Source organism: Cololabis saira, chromosome 7 (genome assembly GCF_033807715.1).
Source record: "Cololabis saira isolate AMF1-May2022 chromosome 7, fColSai1.1, whole genome shotgun sequence".
Taxonomy (NCBI): domain Eukaryota; kingdom Metazoa; phylum Chordata; class Actinopteri; order Beloniformes; family Belonidae; genus Cololabis; species Cololabis saira.
This window is the reverse complement of record NC_084593.1, coordinates 38020312-38041886: the sequence shown is the minus strand read 5'-3', so window position 1 is coordinate 38041886 and position 21575 is coordinate 38020312. Positions and strand designations below refer to the sequence as shown.

General features: G+C 40.6%; 2 protein-coding genes and 1 non-coding gene across 5 annotated transcripts; 2 read left to right on the top strand and 1 right to left on the bottom strand.

Annotated features, from left to right (window-relative positions):
• The first annotated feature begins 3715 nt into the window (after window positions 1–3715).
• pabir2 (PABIR family member 2) lies at window positions 3716–11250 on the top strand. The gene is made up of 10 exons (XM_061725833.1): window positions 3716–4525; window positions 5292–5370; window positions 5457–5510; window positions 5869–5912; window positions 6034–6088; window positions 6479–6580; window positions 7643–7728; window positions 7905–7969; window positions 8265–8361; window positions 9416–11250. Exons 1-10 carry the CDS (start codon window positions 4410–4412, stop codon window positions 9564–9566), a joined length of 849 nt encoding a protein of 282 aa, XP_061581817.1. The 5' UTR covers window positions 3716–4409; the 3' UTR covers window positions 9567–11250.
• LOC133447786 (small nucleolar RNA U109) lies at window positions 6194–6356 on the top strand. The gene has a single exon (XR_009782948.1). It is a non-coding gene; the product is annotated as a small nucleolar RNA U109 (small nucleolar RNA).
• Window positions 11251–11497: 247 nt separating the features above from the next.
• On the bottom strand, window positions 11498–21397 carry mospd1 (motile sperm domain containing 1). Of its 3 annotated transcripts, none has more exons than XM_061725829.1 (7): window positions 21257–21397; window positions 19243–19341; window positions 19047–19115; window positions 18453–18528; window positions 18033–18265; window positions 15281–15445; window positions 11498–12132 (listed from the first exon to the last, which is right to left on the bottom strand). In XM_061725829.1, the coding sequence occupies exons 1-7, from the start codon at window positions 21375–21377 to the stop codon at window positions 12101–12103; spliced, it is 795 nt and encodes a 264-aa protein (XP_061581813.1). In that variant the 5' UTR covers window positions 21378–21397; the 3' UTR covers window positions 11498–12100. The 3 variants fall into 3 exon arrangements, with proteins under 3 accessions (XP_061581813.1, XP_061581814.1, XP_061581815.1); XM_061725830.1 differs by having other exon boundaries at window positions 15281–15442; XM_061725831.1 differs by having other exon boundaries at window positions 19047–19341; window positions 21257–21305.
• Between the last annotated feature and the right edge of the window lie 178 nt (window positions 21398–21575).

The following is a 21575-nucleotide window of genomic DNA, read 5'->3' as shown; positions in this document are numbered from 1 at the left end:
AAATCAAAGAACATGATTCTCATCACGCTGCTCCCGTTGTCCAGACGAGAGTAGGACCTGTGTCGTGGATAAAGGATGGCATCGTCCTCTCCTTCACCTGGTATGCAAACTGGACATCTAAGTGGGTTCACCCCAAGGTCAGACTGTGAAATGCCACAAGCTGAAGATGTGCAGTTAGAAAACTTCCAAACAGCTATGTGAGTTTACTTGAAACGGTCTGGAAGAAGCCTCTGCTTTCTGCAAGGAACACGTCAGGACAGCTTTATTTTGTAAACTTGGAACCAATCACTTCTGGAGCAATGTCTTTTGGACATGAGAGATGTTTTCCCCATCACGCCTCAAATCAACAGTATTTTAGCACAAACATCTTGTATCAGCTGTCGAGCACGGCGGTGGAGGGGTGATGATCTGGGCTTGTTTTGCATTTCCACAATCTGGACACCTTTCACTCACCGAGCCCAGTATTACCCCGTCCTTGCACCAAATTGTTTTAGAGTCAAATGCAATTCTACCTGACATCTAACACGTCCCCGAAACCTAACCTTACAACAGGACAATTATCTTAAGGACACCAAGATATTAGCAATAGAATAAAAAGGAAATATTTCAGGTTTTGTAATGCTACCTCACTGAACTGAAGCAACATTGTAAAGAAGAGTGGGACAACATTTCTCCACATTGATGTGAGAAATTGATACTCAGAAAAAAATAATAAAAAATTGTTGCTATTAAAATTAAATCCATAGTTTTATCCTTAGCAGGGTCACGGGGGTCTGCTGCAGCCTATCCCAGCTCATTACAGGCAGGCAGGGGTACGCCTGGACAGGTCGCCAGTCCTTTGCAGGGCCACATATACAGACACACTCACACCTACGGGCAATTTAGAATCATCAATTAACCTACTACGCATGTTTTTGGACTGTGGGAGGAAACCGGAGTAACTGGAAGGAACCCCACCAAGCACAGGGAGAACATGCAAACTCCACACAGAAAGACCCCCGCCGGGCCAGGGAGTCAAACTGGGAACCTTCTTGCTGTGAGGGAACAGTGCTAACTATCAAGCCACCGTGCTAACCCATTAATTTCAATTCAATTAAATAATCCATTATTAATCGTTAAGGGAAATATAATTGTAGCAATGCTCGTGCTACAGGGGTCACCAGACAGGACAGCAGACACAGGGTTTCGTGCAGGAAACTTTTTATTTCCTCTTTGCACCCAGACACACGCGATCTCCTTCCTCCCAGCAGAGACCCTTGCTAGTGTGCAGCCGCTGTTCAAGTAACCAGTCAGGGTGGAGAGGCTGATTGGGCACACCTGTGCCCAATCAGCTGAGTGGCTGCTCCTCCACCCTGCCACAATAATGTTTTAGTAACTTACATCGTCTAGGTTTCTCCATAGAGTCATTATGTGGTTATGACTGTGCAGGAAGGATCTCCTGTAGCGGCTTGTGTTACAGCAGATCTCTGACTGATGATGCTGTTGTTTAATCACTGTCTTTGGAGAGGATTTTCAGCCATTATGTTTTTCATTTTACGGCACAACCTCTTTTTGCACAATCAGCTCTAGAGGCTCCAGTCTTCAGAGCAGATCCACTTTATCAGTTTGTTTTAGCTTTTTTAAGTCACTGGCTCTGGTGCCACTATCCCATAAGATGACTGCAGACGAGATTCTCCACAACAGACATATAAAACATATACAACATCTCGCTGTAAACACTGAAGGACCTGAACTTCCTCAAGAAGTAAAGTCTGCTCTGTCCCCTCTTGTTACATCTCCAGTCCAGTTTATTGTCCAGGTGAATAGCAAGGTATACTCCTCCACCACCTGTACTTTTACCATGATGAAAACAGTGTTTGAAACAATTCAGATGAGATTATTTGCTCCCACACTATGCCACGAAGCGATCTATCAGATCTTTCTACTCCATCTCTTGTCCACCACTGACAACTGCAACCTGATTAGACTCCCTTTATTCTCTCAAACTGTGGTCTGCTTGTCGGGTTGCTATTGAAGATTGTGGATGCATCCACCTGTATCTCCTGGGGGTTCTTACATTGTAAAACAGGCTGAATTGTGTCAAATACGCTGGAGAAGTTTGATTTACTTTGTAAGAAACTCCAGAAGACACAATTAAACCATGGAGTAGGTTACTAACTTTATCATGCACTGCTAACCTTTTGGCTTAGTTTGTGTTAAACAGATAATGAAATGGGGTTGATGTTAATCTAAAGTGGTAACTAATTTTTAAACCAGAGTATGATAGTAGTGTACTTCCCTAATATAACATAAGTTGACATGGGAGTAGGGCAGCACTGTGGCTTGGTGATTAGCACTGTTGCTTCACAGCAAGAAGGTTCCCAGTTTGACTCCCGGGCCCGGCAGGGGTCTTTCTGTGTGTTTTCCCCGTGCTTGCGTGGGTTCCCCCCGCGTGCTCCGGCTTCCTCCCACAGTCCAAAAACATGCATAGTAGGTTAATTGATGATTATAAATTGCCTGTAGGTGTGAGTATGAGTGTGCACGGTTGTCTATCTATGTGGCCCTGTGATAGACTGGTGAACTGTCCAGGGTGAACCCCTGCCTCTCGCCTGTGATGAGCTGGGATAGGCTCCAGCAGACCCCTGTGACCCTGTACAGCAGGGGTATTCATCCCTGGTCCTCGGGACCCCCTGTCCTGCATGTTGCCTTGCATCACCGCACCTGATTCTAATTAATGGTCGTCATCAGCTCCTCATCCAGGTCTGCACAAGTTTGTTAATGACACAGTCATTTTTATCAGGGTGTGCTGAAGCAGGGAAACATCTAAAACATGCAGGACATGGGGGTCCTGAGGTCCAGGGATGAAGACCCCTGCTGTAGAGGATAAAGCAGGTATAAAAAAATGGATGGATGGATGGACATGGCGGTACACAATCTATGACTAACATTTGTTGAGATTTCTGGCCATATTGAAACTACTGTGGAGCAGGACTCTTGGTAGCGCACTAATAACATAACGGGGGAGACTTTTCTTTTGGTATCTGAAAGGGTGACTGCCATAGACATATATACGTAGACGCCACATCGAATGGGCTTTTTACTGTGTTTTACTCCCTAAACCACTTCCCTTTCCCCCCAAGTGGTCCTTGTCTCTTGCCAGGCCATCATTGTAAATAAGAATGTGTTCTTAATGACCTGCCTGGTTAAATAAAGGCGAATTACTGAATGAATATCAAATAAAACAAATATATATATATATACAAATATATATACGTCTATATATATATACGTCTATATATACATACATACATACATACATACATATATATATATATATATATATATATATATATATATATATATATATATATACGTATACAGGACAGTCTCAGAAAAATTTGAATATTCTGATAAAGTTCTTTATTTTCTGTAATGCAATTAAAAAAACAAAAATGTCATACATTCTGGATTCATTACAAATCAACTGAAATATTGCAAGCCTTTTATTATTTTAATATTGCTGATTATGGTTTACAGTTTAAGATTGAGATTCCCAGAATAATATATATATATATATAATATATAATATATATATAAAATAATAAAGGCTTGCAATATTTCAGTTGATTTGTAATGAATCCAGAATGTATAACATTTTTGCATTACAGAAAATAAAGGACTAATTTTCTGAGACGTATGGAACAACGGCACCCAGATTTGAAGCGGTTGCATTGGAGCAGTGCGCATGCGTTGAAAGGGGCGTAACTTTCCCGCCGGGGGCGTGGTCTATCCGTTGAAAGGGGCGTGGCTCCGCGGCCCTCACTCTTCTCTTCTATCTCCTCAGACTCTTGTTTCATTCTTTGCGCCGCTTTGCTGCTCCGGGAAATAGAAGCGCGGGTTTTTGATTTCGGGGGCAGCATTTTGAGCAGACATGGCGTAGGTGCGTCCCTGAGCCGGAGTCCTGATCGGGGCTGATGGACCAGCAGGTTTGGGGGAAGCTGCGAGCCGGCGTCGGTGCTAACCTAGCGCGCTAGCTGGCCCGGCTAGCTGCATGCAGCTACACATTAGCCTGAAGCGTGACGCTCTGTCTACACCGATGCTGCGGGCTTAACTGGTCTGAATCAGAGCAGGCGACAGGAACATTGCTGGTGGGTTGAAGGGGTGTGTAACATGTAGCGGGGCCGCAGCTGCGGCGCCGAGCCTCGGCTATGTAGCCGCGGAGCGTCGGTCGGGGAGCTGCTGCTAAACCCCCCGGAGGAGCGAGGGCAGAGCCGGGGACAGCAGAGCTAGTGCGGCCTGCAGGGCTGTGGTTCTTTTCTATTCAGTCCAGCGGCGGGTTCGGAGGGGGTTGTTGTAACTAAACATGTAATAGCAGTCGGGGCTGGGATCAGTCATGTAATATTACTGAGGAGACGTGGTTTGTGAGCGAGATGAGCAACTGTGGGCCAGCAGAGAAGATGGAGCTGGACCTGGAGGGGCCGCCGTGCCTGGGCCAGGACGGAACCCTCAGGAGGTCCAACAGCGCGCCCATGATCAACGCACTCAGGTGGGTTTGATGTTTTTATTTGATTTATTTTTGTGATGTAAAAAAACAACACTTCAAGAGACGTTTAAGAAAACAAAGAATGTCATCCTTTAACACTTGATATCTTAATTTACATGTGCAAAAAAGGAGTAGGAAGAAGTGTAAACTTATTTAATCCTACCCCCATTCAATAATCATTTAACCCGTATTTAGAAATACTCGCACTGCTAAATAACAGTATTATATACTGTAATTATACTCACACACATGCCCAAATATTTATATAAATATACTTATTTACACTATACTGTCTCTATATCTATCTATGTATATATCTACTTACACACATAATCACACACACACACCCATATATATATATATATATATATATATATATATATATATATATATATATATATACGCATACACCCCTTTATTTATTTATTTATTTTTATATATATATATATATATATATATATATATATATATATATATATATATATACACACACACACACACATATAATTAGCTGCCCATTTCTGTACATAAATATAAACAAAACTACCCCTTCACCCAATAGTGTTACATTCAGGCCCCTAAAGGTGCTAAACCCCTTCCTCTTTGTACCTCGTTTTTATATTTATTTTTAAACTGGTTAATGTCACGTTGGTTGCACGCCAATCTGAAATAATCTTTAGTTAAATGTGTTGTTTATTAGAATATACATTGAAACATGGCTATTATAGATGGAGGATGCCTGATGCATGTTCTGCTTCTGTTGTTTCAGTGATAACTCCCAGGTTTTCCAGAGAGAGGTCCTACGAAGTCGCAGAAACAGCACTACAGTTGTCAACAGACCTAACGTGGTACTAAGTTTGTATTTGACACCTTTTGCACAGTTTATGCCTGAGCATCACTGCATTAACTCATCACACTCATCCTCCTCCTGCAGGTCCCGTCATCACCCATCCGCGTCCCCAGCACCAGACTTCATCAGATTAAACAGGTAAGCCAAAGGGTCGTTGTTTCACAGTCAGTGCCACACTGAGCATGTCAGACTGCTGTTTCCCTCTCAAGTGTAGGGAGTGATGGTGTATAAAAAGAAACATGCAAGAGAAGATCTTTGGAGTTCACAGGACCATTGATCTTACAGTGTGATCAATTGGTAGTATCAGGCTCCTACAGAGGAAATTAATACTGTACTGGTTGAATTTAATTTGCTTTGAAATACAGTTCAGTTTGATTTGAGTCCAAAAGCAGTGATGTGGTGAGCTTATCTGCTTGAAAAACTGGATTTAATTCAGGAAGGGAATTATATGTTGGTTATGTGCCCTTAAATTCAGCAGCTGTTGATGTTTTTGCAGGAAGAGGGAGTAGATGTAATGAACAGAGAAACTGCTCATGAGCGGTAAGCAGTATATTGATTCATACAGCTTGTGGATGGGGACCCAAAAAAAACAAACTTTTTGTTGATGGTAAAATGCTAAACGGTCTGAACTTACTGTTTTTTATGTTTCTTGTAAATGCAGGGAAGTTCAAGCTGCGATGCAAATGAGCCACTCATGGGAGGAAAGTCTTAGCCTGGTAAAAACACTATTACTTCTCACTGCAAACCTTTCTTGACCTACTGGTTTATTTTTTACATGTTTTCTGTGCTTTCCTAAAAGTAAACCCTGCTGTACATTTAGCATGCATGTTTTGGGCCCAGGCCCATTTTTGGCCTCTTCTAATGAACGTGGAGAGGACAAGTTAAAAACATGCTAGAATAACACCATAACATTTGGGAGGGAGTTATCAGGGCCACCAGTCTTTCAAGGTCAGGCTGAGTCGGTAGTATAATACTCCCACATTCAGTGTTTTGTTTTGCATGTGTGTTTTTACGTCTGTCTTTTTTTTAAATGGTGCTTGGTTTAAAACAAAATAAGCCACCCAATTAAATAGCTTTCGGTGTATGTGGTACTGTTGCGTTCTCAGAGTGACAATGATTTTGAGAAGTCGGCATCCTCATCTCCAAAGCGGATTGACTTTGTGCCTGTATCACCTGCCCCGTCCCCAACCAGAGGAATAGGAAAAAAGGTACACCTGCCCTGCCTGCCTTTTTGAGATTAACATTATAATCCGAATACTAAAATCTAAAAACTTTAGGAAGCTCAAAATAGAATATTATGCCTTTCAACATGGACCTAATTTTCCTCACATTTCTGTGCGTATGTATATATAAAATAGTGATGGGGGCAAAAATGCAGCCAGACCAAGAATGCCGTCACCAGCAATCACTAAATATCTGCAGTAACGTCAGATTGTCCGGTGCAGCTGCTTATGAATCTTCACATTAAAAATGAAATCTATGCATTGGAAAAAGTACGAGAAGCAACGGATACAATCACACATCTACAGCAGGACTGCTTTTGGAGCTGCTTTTTTTTCTTAAGATGGCGCCTCACTGTTAAATTTCTTGTAATTGATTATCAGTATTGGTTCCAGTGAAAATATTCATCAATATGTACAAAGTTGGTTGGATTTGTTGGTGGTTGTTGCTCTTACCGCTGCAGCCCGTCCTGAAAAGTGGTGTGTGATGCTTTAAAACTTTGATTTAATTTAGTCACACGTTTGCAAAAAAGCAAACATGAACATGTTGCTTTAGAAAAGCAGCCGCGCAACATTCTATTAGTATATCAAATCTTCTGCTACAGAGTAGATGCCGTCTCTCTAATGTCCGTAGACACTTACACGGTAGCAAATGCAACCCGTTTCATTACCTTGACCTGCTTCATAGTCGCTGGTGGAAAGTATCCTTTCATTATGGGTCCAGCTGCAGAGATCTTTGTGCCCATCAAGAATTTAATGAGGAAAAAAGGGTCCATGTCGACAAATCTTGTAGAAGAATGTTTGTGCCTAGTGAAATGAGAACCAAGTATAGGATTTTTTTTTTTTTTTTTTTTTTTCTCTTGGTGTGCTGCATCTCCAACTATTTACTATATAGACTATTTTGTGATCATTGAGAGAAATATAACTCAAATGATTGTCAAATGTCTTGTGTAGTTAGATTTTCCAGCACTCTTGACAGCTCAAAGCACGGCCTCAACTTCATCACCCTATTTTTTTTTTTGCAATTTTCTTTCCCTCTGTTTCAAGCAGCAGTGCTTCTCTCCTTCACTACAAATACTGGTGAGCTGCAATGGTCTAACGCCCAGTCCAATACCCAGCCCAACACGGCGTTTTAGGTTGGTACCAGTTTTTCGACTAATGACTGGGGTTGGAGTGTATTCATCTACCAGAATATATTAATTTTTAAAGAAATAAATCTTGGCATTTTATTAGTTTAGCTCATTGATTCTGAGCCACTGATTGTTGCTGTGTTTCAAAATAAAATGGCTTAACGTGGTTTTGTTTTCTTCAGCCGGCGAAGTCAAAGCCCAATCAACTGCATCAGAGCCAGCATACTTGGCCCAATGAAACGCAAAGGTGGGGGGCAGTACGCATTTGTTTGCTTTGTAAATCCTTTTTTATTGTGAGCACACTACGTTTCATTGATGGTTGGCCTCGATTTCTGGAAATGTTGGTGTGTGTGTTCTTATTTTGTATAAAATTTGTATCCAGCTTTCTGGACTTTTGTTTAATTGAAATAATAGATTTATTGCTGTCTTGACCTGAAATGAGGTTTCAGTCCAAAGGACACTCATGCCAGTCAGTCCTCCCTGTTCGCATTAATGAGAGATGCTCTTTTAGATCGTTTTTTTCATGTCCTTTTATTCCACAGGTGAGTCGGAGATGGAGAGTCAGCCGAAGAGACTCTTCCAGGGAACAACCACAATGCTGACATCGGACGTCTCCAACCTGTCCGACATCAGTTCCTGGTAACGAACCAATATTAAACTGCTCAGAAAGTGAGATTCATCTCACTGCTTGAGTGACCGAGCTGCCGTTAGAAAAGCTGAGTTTAACAGCTCACCTAGAATGGACTTATTTTGATATCGAGTAAAAAGTCATTGATTTAAGGCAGGGGTCACCAACCCTGGTCCTCGAGGGCCGGTGTCCTGCATGTTTTAGATGTTTCCCTGCTTTAACACACCTGATTCTAATTAATCATCGTCACCAGCTTGTCATCAAAGTCATGATACTTCTGTTGATGACACAGTCACTTGTATCATGGTGCAATGAAGCAGGGAAACATCTAAAACCTGCAGGGACACCAGCCCTCGAGGACCAGGGTTGGTGACCACTGATTTAAGGGAAGGTGATATAATCAAGGTGATGTGTAGCGTTATTGGGTCTGAAGGGAACCTGAAACCCAGACTTAAAATTGGAAGCCTAAAAAATATCAGCAATGCTGCGTCAACCCAGACTGAGGAAACAGCTTTTTTGAATTTCATGATTTTTAACAGCGATCCTCACAATTTCTATGTTTATTTATTGTTTATTTATAGGATCCCCATTAGCTGAGGGTCCCCAATGCAATTTTAAGAGTATTCCATGTATAGTCCATACATACACACATTTATCGCTGTTACGGATCACTGTAACACCGAGTCATCATATACACAAACAGCAAACTGTCTAAAATACATTATTGGTACAAAGAATGCATCATACAGTCATTACAATATCACAAAGTATAACCCACAAATAAATTCCTGTAACAAATTATAGCATGTGGTATATTTGTTACTCATTGAATTTTGTGTAAATAGTCTTTTGCTACCTTTTTTAAAACTGTTTTGATGTAATATTTTTGATGTTATTAGGTAATGTGTTCGTTTGTGTTTTGACTAAGATTAAAAATTCAACTTCAGTGGGCATAAAATGTGAGGTTCTCTGTAGTACCCATCTTCAAAGTGTTTCCACATTAGGTTCCTGCAGTTGGGGTGATTTAATGCTTTTTTTTATTTTTATTTTTTTTCCCCCTTGCAGTCATTCTCCAGATTTACTGGACGGCAGTCTCAGCAGTGTCTCGTCCACCGGCTCCCCGGGCAAGATGGAGGGAGTGTCGCCTTCGTCGTCCAGCAACTCACCATTCACATCCCTTCAGGATCTGTCTCCCAAGCGAACGGGTGATTGCTAGAGACATAAAAGACTGAATGAATAAATAAGAGAGGAAAGGTGTTGTTCCCCTCTCAGACCCCTCACCTCACCAAATTTAGTTGATGTGGAGTTTCTCATGATTGCCTCTGAACTGCTGTTTTGTGGCCGTCTTCACGTCTAGATACATTTGAGCGAAGGAAACCAAAGCCAGTGGGCGGGTTTGTGTGCCAGACGTAGGTCTGGTGCAAACGGCATTGGACAGTCAATGCTGCTGTGTTCCATATAAATTGTGCAAACATGACTGAAGACACTGTGAGCACCAGCTGCTAGTTGATGACGATCGATGGTGCTTGGCTTCCTAGTAATATTCTAACTGGCAAACCTGCAGATCTGTCCTACCAGTTCCCCTTGCTGCAGAGAGACAATGAGCACTGGACAAAAGACAAAAAGACTTTATGGATGTGTATGATTCCCTGTTTTTGTGCTGGACAGCTTTTTTTTTCCCTTCCCCTCTAGGCCTCTGTTTGTACACAGTCTGCAGATTTTGTAAGAAAGATTTAACTTATTGTTTTCCTGCTCTGTTTATAAATATGTAAATATTAACCTTGTCTGAAGTCATATTTAGTTTGTTTGGCTGTGATGTGAATGTAGGCACAGTACTTAAAAAGCAAAAGCTTTCTATATGAACTATCTGCGGTACAACAATGGAAACTTCCTGTTATACTGTATTAATTGTTTTGAGAAGATTTTCAGAATATTTTTATGATCTACGCTGTGAACATTTTTTCTTTTCTCTCGATGGTTCTTTATGCCAGAGATCCTAAATGATTTGCTGCAGTTAAAGTGGCCCAGAACGAGGAGTGGATGAACCTCGCAGTCGAGCGTGATTGGAAGCAAGAAGGCGGTCGTTCCTGGTAGACTGTCAACACTAAAGGTTTCCTTACGTCCTGTGTTTTTGTCAGGAGCATTTTTGTAGATAGAAGTACACAAAAGTTGACCTTTCTTTGCTTTTGGGTATTTATGGACGAAAGTTTATATAGAATTGAGCGGGGATAGGTTTCTATCTCCAGTGAAAGTGAATAATTTGTCATAATTTACATAAAATCAGCTGGCTGCTGGAGCATTTATACAAAAAAAGCACCGTGACATTGTGAGAGAAGAGACTGCTGTTGCTACTGTGGTTTCATCTATTAAAAGCTTGTTGCACAGAAGGCCAAATCCTGTTATGTTTTAATCTTAAATAGGAAAGAAGCAAAACTTTATATCTTAAAGTTAAAAGATGCATAGGATAAGCCTGTGCTGTGATATTTGCACCTAAATTTGCCATCAGTCGCCATGGTTTGTGTCCATCCTCACATATGTAACTTAAATGTTCTGACCCCCATGTGGCTCTGAAGCAACAAAAAAAAAGGTGATTGTAAATCATTTTCTAGAAGTGTGCCCTTTTTAATTGAAGGAATATTGTGGCTTTGGTTCATTTGATGAATGTCTTCCCTTTATTCTGAGGTAATGGAAGAAGCAGCCACTGGAGCTTTTTTGTTTCTGCCCTTCCGTCTGACAAAATATTCAGGGCATGAATTTAGCAATGGATTTTTATGGTGTACTGTATGTTTGTAATTGACGGACTGTAACCTGTCAGGTCGGCTAACACCTTGCCTTTGCTTGTGACTTTTGTGATTGTCGTCATAGCAGACATCAGGACCCAATAAATGATTTCATTGTTAGGTTTGTGTAGCACTTTTGAATAGTACACATTGTTTTATTTTAAAAGGTCAACTTTTTACCCAGTTGCATGATTTTATCTTATTTACAGCTCTGGAACCCAGTGGGGTGTAAACACTTTAGTTGAACCTGCTGGGGTTCAGTCCTGAAGGCAGACGGCTTATTTCCTGTAAAGCTAATGGAGGCATTAACGTCATGGAGTGTGCTCTCAAAAAACAAAACATTTACAAAAATACAATACAGTATGTATTCAGACTTTAATAAACATGATGGAGCATTGATATAATACAGATGGCCAACCATGGTAAAAACCTCCTTTGACATGTAAAAGACTCTTACAGGGAAAACTGAAAGCCCGCCGAAATAACGTATTCACATGCAAATAACTGCACGTCGTCCTCAGTCTAAACTATAAAAGGGTCAAAAAAACATCAATATGACGGCTGCAAGTAAATTCCATAAAGCTTGAATGGCTTTATATACATTTATCATGTTTGCATGTAGATTTCTTCAGTCGTTAACATTCGGTAACATAATTGCAATGAAACAAAGAGCGTGATCTCGGTCTACGCCCAACGGGCTCACGTTTCTTCACGGGCCCTTTCCGGGGACAGCTCGGCTCATAGTAACACTCCTCGGATCTACAGCGTACGCTGCAGGTCTCCACAACTGTAACAACGTGTGTTAACACAAACGTAATTGAAAACAAGTTCTAAAATGTACTTTTCCAAGGATGAGGTAAGGACTGTCTCCCTGTTGTCGGCTCCACTGAAGCGCAGTAGGGCCTCGGGTGTAAGGATGTTCTCTTCATCCTTAATGATATTAATCCTCCTCTTCTTAGCCCCGAGCTCTTCATGTGCGCAGGATGACCATTGTAAGAAGACCTAAAAACATATCATGAAACACATCAGCGCCACTAGACATTGTAACCCACAGCTATGTGAGCAAATCATTCGTAGACCAAGACTGTTCAGATTCAGGCCTGTTTTTTTTCTCAACGCACAATGTAGCCTCACACTGTTCCAAAGAGCACATATTGTGCCCTTTTATTAAAAAAGGACACAATTTCCTGAGGTTATGATAAGGTTGATGGGCACAGTACTTAAAAAGCAAAGGCTTTCTATATGAACTATCTGCGGTACAACAATGGAAACTTCCTGTTATACTGTATTAATTGTTTTGAGAAGATTTTCAGAATATTTTTATGATCTACGCTGTGAACATTTTTTTTTTTTCTCTCGATGGTTCTTTATGCCAGAGATCCTAAATGATTTGCTGCAGTTAAAGTGGCCCAGAGCGAGGAGTGGATGCACCTCGCAGTTGAGCGTGATTGGAAGCAAGAAGGCGGTCATTCCTGGTAGACTGTCAACACTAAAGGTTTCCTTACGTCCTGTGTTTTTGTCAGGAGCATTTTTTTGTAGATAGAAGTACACAAAAGTTGACCTTTCTTTGCTTTTGGGTATTTATGGACGAAAGTTTATATAGAATTGAGCGGTGATAGGTTTCTATCACCAGTGAAAGTGAATAATTTGTCATAATTTACATAAAAACAGCTGGCTGCTGGAGCATTTATAAAAAAAAAAGCGTGCGCAGGATGACCATTGTAAGAAGACCTAAAAACATATCATGAAACACATCAGCGCCACTAGATATTGTAACCCACAGCTATGTGAGCAAATCATTCATAGACCAAAACTGTTCAGATTCAGGCCTGTTTTTTTTTCTCAACACACAATGTAGCCTCACACTGTTCCAAAGAGCACATATTGTGCCCTTTTATTAAAAAAGGACACAATTTCCTGAGGTTATGATAAGGTTGATGACATACTTTGGTCAAATTTCCACAGAGATACAACACAAAACCTCCTTTGTTCAATTATGTTTTTACATTCTGCTCACAGGAGAAAGTTTTTAGGGCTGTCTCTATAAAACAGCTAGTGTGTTACGATCGGATGTTGGGTGACTATAGAGATGGAGAAGTCGGATAACTGGACTACATATGGCAAGAAAGTATACGTGAACTCTGGAATTGAACCGATTTTCTGCATTACTTTGCTGTGAAGCGGGATCTGATCTTCAGGTGGGTCACAAGAACAGACGAGCACAATGTGCTCAGGCTAAGAAATATTTCTTGTATCTTTATTAAACATGCTGGAAGAAAAGGGGGTGAATATATAGATGAATTACTTCAGCGAGAGCTGCCAGGAGTCAATAAATAATATGCCAAACATATATATCAGTTTTCTGCTCATGAGAAACATCTGCTGGTGTAAATCACGTCTCACAAAAAGTTTAGCACTTGGGTTACTCGTGCTTGAGGCGGGAGCCCAACTAAGACGAATCTGAAGGCAACGTGCAGAATTCAGCAGCCACAAGTAGCAGCTGAAGGCTTAAAGACTTCCCTGGAGCTGGGAAACATCTCACCAGCACAGGAGTCGACACCAGGACATTGCTGCATGTCTGAACTATTTCCTGGACTGATCAAGCACAAGTTTAATCGTTTGGGAAGAATCCTCAGCTCTGTCTGATCCAAAAAAAGGACGGTTGCCAACATCAAACCTTGATCCCATCACCTTAGTATGGGGGAGGGAACATCATGATTTAAAGTTGATTTCCTCCCTCACAGCCTGGACTGTTTGTCATCAACGAAGTTAAAATAAATGTCCACATTTAACAAGATATATTACAGGATAATCTGCCAGATGAAATTTAGCAGAAACTGGGTAATCAGGGTCAAAGTAAATCAGCCACAGTGGCACCAGACAACATAATCCACCTTTTGGAGCGTCCCAAACATGTCTGAGCTAAAGCAGTCCTGTGTTCATGTGTGTTAAAGGGTCAATGACGAATAAGGATTTTCAATAGGTCAATTTTAAAATAATAAAAAAAAGAATATCTATTGCAGTAGTTCAAACATTAAGAATGTTGTGTACACAAAAACTCATATAAAAATTTTAAATTTAGTTTTTTGTCAAGATGAATTGGCACTAGCCTTAAAAAAGGTCATGTGGCGCAACCATGATTCATATTAAAATAAATTAATTTCCTTAACATCTTGACATCTTTTGACAAGTTTTCAGTATTATACAAAAATGGTTGTTTTTTTAATGGTCGCACCACATGATATTTCATAAAATGGATCATCAGTCAAACTTTGTTAGTATATTATGATGTAAATATAAATACAAATGTGTTGCAATCTTACACACTACAAGATACTTCGGAAATCATGCCAGATAGGGCAGAAGATTCATTTAGAGTGATTTCAAAAAAAGTTTTCAAAACAAGAGTCATGGTCGGACGGTCGCACCACATGACATTTTGATGCTTAAAACAACAACAAAATCCCAAATAACTAGTATTTTTTTGTAAAATTCAAGTGAGTCCATATGTTGGACAGGTAGGTCATATATCTGGTATTTTTTTTATCAATTTAAACCTTTTTTGAATTGAAAAAAATCTGTTTTTCAGAAAATATAGGCGTCACGTCATTGACCCTAAAGTTACTGAAGTGCTGGGAGAGTATGGAGACCAAGATTATTGCGTATTGTCCCGATAATTGTGGAGATATTGTTGGTTTAATTTGGAAAGGTCTGTTTAGTACAGGGGTCTTAAACCCTGGTCCTAGAGAGCCGCAGTCCTGCATGTTTTAGGTGTTGCCTTGCATCACCAAACCTGATTCTAACTAACGGTCGTCATCTGCTCCTCATCCAGGTCGGCACAAGTCTATTAATGACACAGTCCTTTGTATCAGGGTGTGATGAAGCAGGGAACCATCTAAAACATGCAGGACTGCGGCTTGTGCAGGTATGATCTGCTTAAAGGAGGGTGGACCAGTCATGATCTACACAAGTAGAACTGAGTGTTTACTGGGTGATTTTAAAATGACACAGAAAGGTCTTTGTGTTTTCAGCTTGAGGACATGGCATTTATATATTATTTTGACTCCGATGAAGAATAGCTCACTTTTTTGGGGGGGTCAAATTAGCGCAGAAAACCGGCAGATTTTTAATAAGTTCCCTGTAAACTTACCAAGAACATAAGCAGCTACAAGTTTCTTGTTAACACTTAAGTGGAGGTAGACAGGCACGTTGGAATCCTGCTCGCCCAACGTCGGGAGCATCAGGGCGGCCATGCACATGAGTCCGAGCAGCACCGTGAGCAGGCTGGGCCCTCCGGCAACAGGACGGCTCTCTGCTGAACACACACACACATAAAAATACAAATGGGGATCAATTATACCGTAGGCATGTGTTTGGGCACGCAGACCGGGTAGAGGGAGGAATGCATTAAATGAAATAAGTTAGAAAACATTTCACACAGAGACTCCAGGCTGTGGCGGTGGAAGCAGGTAAAAACATCGTCTGTAGTCGTCTGTCAAAAATGCACTTGAGAGCAGAAGGTTTGAGATGTTTTTGAGACATGTGCTCACAGCTGGAAATGTTCTGGAGTGGCACCTGAGGGAGAACGTACCGGAGGCAGGATGGGATGCAACACGTACAATGTGGAAATCTCAGCGTTTGATTATCAGCAGGTTGAACATGGCAGAGTGGCTAATCTGTAACAATGGCTGTTGCTGGGAGGTTGTGAATCGTGTAAACAAGCACAAAATGGGGAAAGCTATACAAACACTCACAGAAAAAAAAGGAAATAGCAAACAGATTGAATGAACTACAGTCTCAGCTGGAAATTTTCCAGACTTTGTACAAGACAGGTTGCAGGCAAACTTGGAGAAGAGAAGCTTACAGAAGTCTGCAAAACTTCATACTTCTTGAACAAAATGTGTTTGATCCCTCACATGTGTTTCTTGTATCTGATTCTCTAAAATAGCCCACAAAAAATTAGGACTCCAGTGAAAAATGTTAGGGACAAGAACATGACCCAGAATTACAGCAGACATGATAAAGAGCAAGAGTATACAAACGTCTGCTAGTGAAGGTACTGCTATTGCCAGTGGTACATTGGCTATTTGCCTCCATCTAGTGGTAACTATCAAAGCACATCGTGCAAAACATGCTCAGCGGTGATAAAGATAGATAAAGATCATAGACTTCAAGGTGAAGGGTGATCAGACTAATGGATGTCTGGACAGACCCGACAGGCTCGATCTGTTTTTTTAATATGGCACAGTAAAAAGAGCCAGATTCATCCTGCTGAGCTGTCAGCAGAGGACGTCTACTCGGTGTTTAAGGTTATATACTTGTGGAAGCCACGTACCGAGATGACCAATGATAAGATGATATACACACAAAAGAAGCCAACACCTAAACCCGCTCTAAATCCCACTCCCGCCCGTTTGTCTCCTGCAGCTACAGAGACTGAACCACGTCCAGATGATGTCAGCGCAACAATCCTGAAGGCCTGTGCCGACCAGCTTTATGAGGTTCTTTAGCACAACTTCTGCCATAGTGGAATCAGATTTCACTGCTGTGGAAGATGTCCCACCTTGTTCAGACACTAAAAAAAGAGGAAGAAAACCATCCATCTGCTGGCAGAAACCAGTCGCCCTGACATCTCTCATCATAAAAATAATAGCCCCCTTAAGCAAGCAACTAAACCCTTTCACAACCTGCAACTTGCTTATGGCCTTTGTCTGGAGGAGAGGATGCCACTCTCATCTCGCTGTCAGCAGGACCACTTTGCATGATTTATTCATTGGGCCTGTACTTCAATTCAATTCAGAAAGCGCAATTCAAACATCACCTAGATTATTGACGATGGTTTGTGTATCCGAGTGGGTGGTCGGCAGCACAGGAGCACTGCGTGGGACAGTTCTCTCGCCGTTTCTCTTCACTCTGAACATGTCAGACCAGCCATCTCTAGAAATACTCTGCAGATGTGGGAGTATCAGTGGTGGACCGGACGCTGAGTACGGACAACTGGTACACCAGTTTGTTGCCTCGTACTGGAACAATCACTGTATCTTCAATGTGAACAGGACAAATATAATTACAGGACTGTCTCAGAAAATTAGAATATTGTGATAAAGTTCTTTATTTTCTGTAATGCAATTAAAAAAAAAAAAAAAAGTCATACATTCTTGATTCATTACAAATCAACTGAAATATTGCAAGCCTTTTATTATTTTAATATTGCTGATCATGGCTTACAGCTTAAGAAAACTCAAATATCCTATCTCAAAAAATTTGAATACTCTTAGAATCTTTATCAACTTTATCACAATATTCTAATTTTCTGAGACAGTCCTGTATAGTGAATTTTAGGAAAATGAGGAATAGATTGATCACTATTTCTATCCTTGGAGAAGAGGTGGAGCTGGCGGAGGACGACCGATACCTGGCTGTTCACCTTGAAAACCACAGATCGCTACAAATAGTGCTTCCTGAGGCTATTTTAAATGTTTACATTTAATGTTTCCTGCAAAACGTTGCATAACTTCCACAATTTGTGGTGGAGAGTGCAGTTGTGCAGAGTCACCTGCTGAGCAGCAAAGAAACTGCACAAACAGAGGGCCGGCTCTGTGCAGACTGCTCTGACTGTACAAAATGTGATGTTGCACAAGCTACATAATGGACAAAACTTCACGACATAAAAAGCCCAATAAAACAGGGAAGTATCTTCAGTCTGAGGCGTCGCCAGGTTTACTGCAATAAAAACCAGAACAAGAGGTCATTTCTGACCAAGCAGAAGCCTTATTAATTATTTATAATAAATATTTAGTATTTATTTCAGACTTTTCTTATATAATTTATTTTAGTGGAAAACAAATAGCTGAATAATATAATTTCCCATACTGTATATTATTGAATTCAGTTCTTCTTACCTGACTGAAATGCAGCCTGTTCAAAGAACTCGCTGTCAGCAAACTGCTCTTTCATTCTGCGTTCGTCGTCTTGGGGCCGGGGGCTCGGCGGCTCCTGCGCAGCAGAGGGGCGAAGTGTGGCCGTCACCTCTTTGCGGCCCAGAGCTTTCCGTTGACTTTGTTCCGACACCTGCAGTCTGAACTTGTCGTACACCCCATAGTGGCATGGTCGCACATCTCTGTGTCTGATTACTCTGTGTGGATAAAGGATCAGCCAGAACGAACGAACGAAGTTATAAACAGCCATCTGACAAAGAAGATGGGATCAAAACTGACAAGCAAATCTGCAGGCAAACGTTTATCATTTGAAGACATTAGGAATAAGATAATCTGACAACAACAAGATGGAAAAAAAAGGTCTGACATCAAAAATGCACTCACATGTCAACACAGCACTGTGGTTTGACAGCTCCTGTGGAATCAACCACAGTGTACTTGTTTGGCGCTGTGCACAGCACTGTCAAGATGACAAAAACAAAACATGATCAACACTAACTACAATAACATAACTGACAAAAATATATGACAATAGTTAGGGCTGCACGATATCAGGAAAACATCTGAGATATTGTTGAAAATCGCATGTATGTCAAAAATATAGAAACCAATATTTCAATGTATGGTGTTAATGTCTTTCTGCCAAGAGCATACAAAAAAAATAAAAGTATTATTTCTATTCTAAGAACATGGTTTTAGTTTTATATGGTATAAATAAAAGTGCATCCTGCAACAACAACACTCGTAATGTAAGTACACATCCAAATAGCCATCTCTGGTTGTGAGTTTCTATCTGCTTGTTGAACTATATTATTGACATGGCACTTAGAAAAACACCATAAAATGCCATTTGTGGCAATATTCTTATTTATTTTTATAATGATGCTATAGTGTGAATGCTGCCAATGCAATAACGCTATATTTTCAATATATTGTGAAGCCATTACAATAATGATTGTATGAAGTTTGCTCACTGACCTTTGAACTTGAGGGCAAACTCATAGGGATTGTAGAGAGTGAGCACTTGCTTGTGAGATGTCTGCTCATCTGCATAAAAGACTAGTTCAGTGGGGAACACGAACACGGGAAGGTTTCCTTCCACTAGCTCAGGCTGTCGATGGTGCTGCTGCATTGGCTCCAGCTGAGCTCTGCCCCCTCCCCGTCCACTGTTTACCTGGGCCCCCCCACTCTTCTCTGGGAACAATCAAGCTCTGCAAACGCCCTCTCAATGGAGAAGGGACCACTCTCAGCTCCTTGGCATCATCAGATGGTTCTGTAAAGAGAAGCAAGTAGAATTTCATACTGGACCTTTAAAAACATCAGTCTTTGGTTACAAAGACTTAACCATGTAATTTCCATTAAAATATTCTTTGTATAATAATAATAATAAAAAAAAAAATACAAGCTTAAATGTGAAAACAAGATATCTTTCTTAACTTTCCTGCCATCTCTGAACAAAAACAGTTCATTATAAAACAAAACATCATCTTGAGCAGGGACCTCAGCTCATTATAGTCAATGGGCCAGACCAGATGTCAGCACCACTCAAGGTGACCAAACTTACTTATGATTTTTGAAAAGATCCATGTCTATAGATGATATTTTGGTATGATAACCTTCCTGAGTGGCAGCTGGATCATAGTTATCAGCTCATGAAGTTACCCAGCCCCTTCAGGTTAATTGATGATTCTAAATTGGGTGTATTATACATTTACTGAATCCTTATGGTCCTGTAAGTATTCCAGTTTTTGTATTTTTTTTTTTTTTTTGTATTTTGTGTCTCTAATGTTGTTTATAAAACTAAGCTGGTTCCTTATCTCATTGTGGTGTCCTTTATGTCCTGTATTTGCATGATAAAGACCAGTTTGTGACATTAACCTAGTGGCTGAGTTTCATAGGAGTCTAATGATGCTCTTCTAGTTTAAGGCTCACAATGACTGGTAACAACCATATAGTATGGGTATATTATACATTTCCTGAATCTTTATGGTCCTGTGAGTATTCCAGTTTTTGTATTTTATGTCTCTGTTGTTCCTAGATGACACAGGGCTAAAAGATAGTATATCATTTAGGAGAAAATTCTGTAAAAATGTGTGTTGTTTATAGTTTAAAGAGCTCCAGTGACCTCTATGTTGGTCAGAAAGATTCACATCTTAGCTTGAATGAATGCTTTAAAGGCCCCCTTTAAAATGATACCAAAGACAATATTGTGAAACATTGACAGATATCCTGTACATGAGTCTAAACCAGGATATGCAGCAGCATCTAAAATGTAATTTTCTGAAGGGGGTGGGTAACTTCATGAGCTGATAACTATGATACAGCTGCCACTCAGGAAGGTTATCATACCAAAATATCATCTACAGACGTAGATATTTTCAAAAATTATAAGTAAGTTTGGTCACCTTGAGTGGTACTGACAAGTGAAATTTTGGGCTCTGGCCCATGGACTAATTACACATATTTAAACATTAGGCAGGCTTTCAACCATCTTAAAGAAATACATCCTTTGAATGGAGATCTCAATTACAGTAGGTATGGATACTAAAATATAGTATATACTTAAACATAAGCTTATTCACATAAATGTTTGTAAAGAAGATGGTGTGTGGTAAAATAAAAATCTATACGTGTTATTGGAGCTATCTTTTTATTTCACTGGGCTGAAAGAAGATGTTATGTGTCAAACAAAACAAAGAAACGCTAATGACTGCTGGTCACGTGACCTGTCTGTTGACATGGCTACGTGTTCCCAGCTCGTAAAGACTCTAGTGTCGTAACACTTTTTGTTACATTTTACAAGTTAAAATCACGATTTTGTTCAACAGTAGCAACAGCAGATATTCAGTGAAGGTTTGATGGTATTGTTGTTTATAATAAACTGAGCTCTGTTTCGTGTAATTACGCGTACAATGTAAACACGTATGCGCTGTTTATTACAAACACAATAAGGCCATTTTAACAACTTATATCGTACACATCATAATGACCAATTACAAATTAAAATGTATTTTCTATCCATGCCTCAGTAATAACACATGGTGTCCATGTAGATGAACATTCACCAGCGTTAGCCGGGGCTAGGACCCCCCAGATACATGACAGCCATTTAACGCTGTCCAAAAGAGTCGATCAGGAGCAAAAACACACATTTGTTAGGATATCTTGAAGTCAGAGCGACATTTTACCTTTGATGTCACCATGTGGGCTCGCAAATGTAACAAGTGTAGGAGCGTCTGCTGTGATCTGTGATCCACCCTGGTGTTGTTTTTCTTTGTGAATAATTACACTGCAGACCCCGCGGTGCATGCTGGGACTAGCTGGCGACGTGCAGGACGTAATGCCTTAAATCGACGCAGAGCCTACGCCGTAGGGTACGCGGCGACGCGCACGGCTCTGCGTTGGTGCAACGCGAAACCATAAATCAGCCTTCAGACACTCCCTCAGCACGCTGGCTACGTCTTTAATAATAATGATCATTTTATAACAGTCAGTCTAAAAATCAGA